General features: G+C 33.5%; 1 protein-coding gene across 1 annotated transcript in view; it reads right to left on the minus strand.

The window, feature by feature from the left end:
* The window catches only part of LOC127870072 (uncharacterized), a 39,364-nt gene extending 36,588 nt beyond the window's left edge, over positions 1 to 2,776 (minus strand). The window contains exon 1 of the mRNA XM_052412730.1: positions 2,714 to 2,776. Within this exon, the coding sequence (XP_052268690.1) occupies positions 2,714 to 2,776 (63 nt within the window). The remainder of the gene's footprint in view (positions 1 to 2,713) is intronic.
* Between the last annotated feature and the right edge of the window lie 1,664 nt (positions 2,777 to 4,440).

Here is a 4,440-nt window from a genome sequence, read left to right on the forward strand (position 1 = left end):
CAGCATTCGCACCTTATACTATCTGTTAAAAAGACTGTTTGAACTCAAACTAAACGATTTAGCAATTCGTTATTTTAAATTGTCTCCGTCTATAATTAACATAGCATGACGTTGATGGAAAAGAATCGCTTATAAAATATGTATTCTTAAGATCGTTTCAGAGAAGAATATCTTCAATTGTAAAATAATATCCTGATTATAACATATTATATATTAAAATACTAACACTAAGGCATTACTGTAAAATAAGTATGATCTTTAACACATATGATTTGATTTTTTCGATTCAAATATGCACAAATAATATACGTGACATAAATATAACATAAAACCTAGAAATGTTCAAAACATCGCTCTGGCTGAGCCAATTTATTGGATGCCAAAGATAAAGTCAATACGTTTACAATCCTCACTAGGAACATAATTTATATACTATTTGGCCTATATCTAGTTAGCGGGAATTGTTTTCTCGACGCGTTATTGGTCATTTAAAGGCTAATGTTTTATTCGTATTTACAGGGAAATTTTATCTTTACGTTTTGACAGTCTGAAAAAGGTTAACCACGTTTTATTGTCAAAAGTAATGCACTTATTCATACTGGATATTATTTTGGCACGAACACTCTTTTGTTTGCTGTGTTTTCAAACACCCACTAAATGACTAAAACCTTACGTTTATATCTATCCGGTTCTAACACGTGATTGTTTATTTTAGTGTCATCCTTCTCTATCCAAATCTGGCCAGTTTTCTCTTATGAGAAATCTTTACGGAGAAATTGTTTATCGAGATTCATACCCTTTATGACGCGCATAATCGGAAACTCGCTGCTGACCAGCCATGTCAGAATGTGACCCGTGAAATGCTCGCATCCTTGACCTCCTGCTTCTTGGTTAATGCCTTTGCTTCTTGGCCACGGACATTACATTCAACATACACTCACAATCACGCATTTGTTTCGTTTCTATAAGCGATTTAACACGTCGAATGAAAGTAGGAAATTATTTAATTCAAAGTAGTACAACAAAGAACTTTATGAATTATGATGGTAACCTTAATAACATAATTAACGATCAAATTTGTGTTAGCGCTCAGTCGATACCGACACGTTTACTCGTATTTGTTGTAGAACGAAAACCTGTGCATATGTGTCAGAGAAGTTTAGATAGGCCAACCGTGTTTACGACTGACTTTGATGCGTAAATGAGTTTTCGACTGTACACAACCAAATTATTGTCAGTTTCTTAAACACGAATTTCTTTTAATCGTTTTGCAATGTGTATTTTGAACGTTTATTATAGTTATTTATTCATTCATGTTTTATCTATGTGTTGTTTTAAAAACATACGTTATACACATTTTGCTTAATTTGTTAAGCATTATCCAAAAACTATCACCATCCCTATCTGAATACATGTAAGTTTAGGATAATAATGTCAAAAATACTTAAGGCAAACGATTATTGAAACAGAAGAGAAAAGAAATGAATGTAAGAGCATTTTATTTATTGCGTGTTGGTTTATTTTGCTGGTTTTAAAGTCGCAAACATCACAACAGTCCTTACCGACAAGTAGACCCACCAGAACCTAAAAACTGTTGACACATGTTTGTTTCTTTATTGTGAGCTTAAATATCCTGCTTTCGGGTTTACATATTGACGAACGTGTTTAAATCCGATAAAATACTGTAACGGTCTGTCTCAAATAATCCACCTTATTTGTATATCTGTTCAAAAGGATAAGGTCTGGAATAAGCCATTTATTCGGTTTACACTGACATTGTGTGTTCGCTCTGATTCACAATGACATTGAGTGATGAAGTTATTTCTGCGAAACATTTCGTTTTCGTTTTACAGTTCCCTTATCCGCAGTCACTTGTCATTGACATTACCTTTCGTGATTAACGATTATTTTCCGTCATTAATCATTAAAAAAACTACAAGCTGAAAGAGAAGGCTGATTGTCTTTGCTGGACCAATATCATATTTTACATATAATCGACGTTGATTTGGTACGCGCACGAAGCGTCGTTTAATGCAAATAAATAATATTAACCACATTGCTATTTTTTGTTGCAGCAGCCAAAATTTATTTATGAAAAAGAACTATTCCTTTTTAGTTTAAATACACAACAATAAAACATTTATTGAAAAACGGATACTATAACTGAGAACACAACTTGTCAATAATATTACTATTAAATTAGAAATAATATGACAACCAAATATCGTGACTGTTATTAACACACTTTTAATGTGTTATGTTATTTAAGTTCGAAAGTGTAAATACTTGTTCAAATGAACAAAACAGCATATGTGTTATCATACAAATTGATATTGGTGGTGGCGCTTGCTGGATTACGGAAAATGATAATGTATAAGGTAACGGATGCCCAGTTTTGGACATATTTGATTGCGTATAGCATTTGTAAAAACAAGTCCGCTAAATCAGTGTGCTGCTCGATGATTTCTTCGAATTCACCTCAGCTAACTTTCGATTGAGTGTCAGGATGTTTGGTTGCGCGACATGTAGATGAGATTCAAAACGCCATGATATGTACACGACACTGCAAGCTAGCGTTATAAAAACGAATCGATGCACCATTCGGAAAATACTTATTGTTTATGTTGTGTCTATATAAATATGGTTCATCGATTTATAAAGCATAACGTGTGTATATATATTTAACATACAAGAGGATACTAACAGCACTTACCTTTTCTATTAACAGTGCCTTCTTGCCTCCATTTTTATAGCTGTCCTGATTCACACGATACATGGTTGATTTTGATGGCAGCAAGGTCCCAGAATCACTTGAAGTACTAGATTTTAAAATCCCATGTATAACTTTGGTTTGACCCCAAACCTGCTCCCTAGACATTGACGTAACAAGTGTTTGAACGTCCGTCTTTTGTATCAATGACGGCACGGTATGAGTTTCGAACAGGTGTTCATGTCCGTGTTTTCGCTTGGAACTACTGTTCCGATACAGACTTTTAAAAAGTGAGGCTCTTGACCTACTTGAGATCATTTTGTTTTTCTGATGTTCACTTAAATCTTTTAATTTCTGTTCATTCAACACATTCTCTAAGCTTTCGTTGTTATCATTTTCCATAAGAAATCTAAGGTTGGAGTGACAAGAATAATATTTGATTTGATCTAAACTCGACATATCAGAGTGGGCAAAACTCGTAAACGAAGCCGTTGTCGGTGTGAAAAAAACATCTTGTCCTGAAAATGAAGCCATTCCTGAGGTCATCTCGGATGGTGACGTCGTTTGCGATACGGACGAACGTATACCTTGAGATGCTGTACCCATACTTCCAGTTAATGTGTCCTGGCTGGCAAAGGGTGTCACGTAGAGACCGATACTGTTTGGGAAAATGACATCATCTGACACTTCAAAGCAAGTATCAGCTTGAACTTTTTGTTCAGGTAACCACATGTGTTTTTCCATGCTTAAACGTATGCTTTTTTTTTTACAAAACAGCAATATTGTTCACACTACGTTTATTTACACTATGGCCCACAACGTTATTTTGAAGACATTTTTAAATTTGATTTCTTTTTCATCTAACGTTCCAACGTGTTTGTGGTTATTTTTTTAATATCATAAGGAAATGTGTCATCTTTTGCATAAAATGTCATTTGAAACCCGTCTTTTCATGGTCATATGTGCCGATTTCGGACAGAGCAATCAGGGGCTGCTTGAAATGTCACAACATCATCTCATGACGTTTTCTGAAATAGACAAACACAAAAATGTGATATATTACTATACAATCACTTTATTATTATTGAGCAATCGTACTAATTGTTTTTTGCTACTGTTATATATATTTATAGTTTTGATTCTTAATGTAAAAGAGTTCTTGCAATAATTGTACAACAGTCAAACAGTAAGCGTTACTTAAAATAATGGTTAATATCGAAGTCTTATATGACGTTTTACATTGTTTCAACATATAATTTGTCTCCAATTCGCTTGAAATGCATGGTATTACATGTATGTCTATGTTCAGTATATTATAACACAGTGAATCAAATAAGAACAACACTTTTTCTAATCTAAAATGTTCGTGCCTTCTTGTTAGTAAGGTTATTCCATAGTTTAAACAAGTCTTATTTTGTTGATTTTCCCTATAATGCTGTTGTACATGTGTTGTGGCAAAACATCCATATATTGCGTGGTAATAATTTAACATAACTATTTACAATTGCATATGAATATTTTGGCAAATAAATGTCAAGAACACTTGAAGATAAGGATATTACAAATTCTGCAATTAGATTGATATTCAATATCCTTCAAATGAAGTCACAAAGCCTCTCTGTTGCCATTGGAAACTAGCTTCTAAGTTGCGCAATCAATTTCAATCAATTTTCAATCTCTGCAAACTATTCGAGAAAACCTAAAGCGGCATATATCGATCAATGTTTTTT

Source organism: Dreissena polymorpha, chromosome 2 (genome assembly GCF_020536995.1).
Source record: "Dreissena polymorpha isolate Duluth1 chromosome 2, UMN_Dpol_1.0, whole genome shotgun sequence".
Classification (NCBI taxonomy): domain Eukaryota; kingdom Metazoa; phylum Mollusca; class Bivalvia; order Myida; family Dreissenidae; genus Dreissena; species Dreissena polymorpha.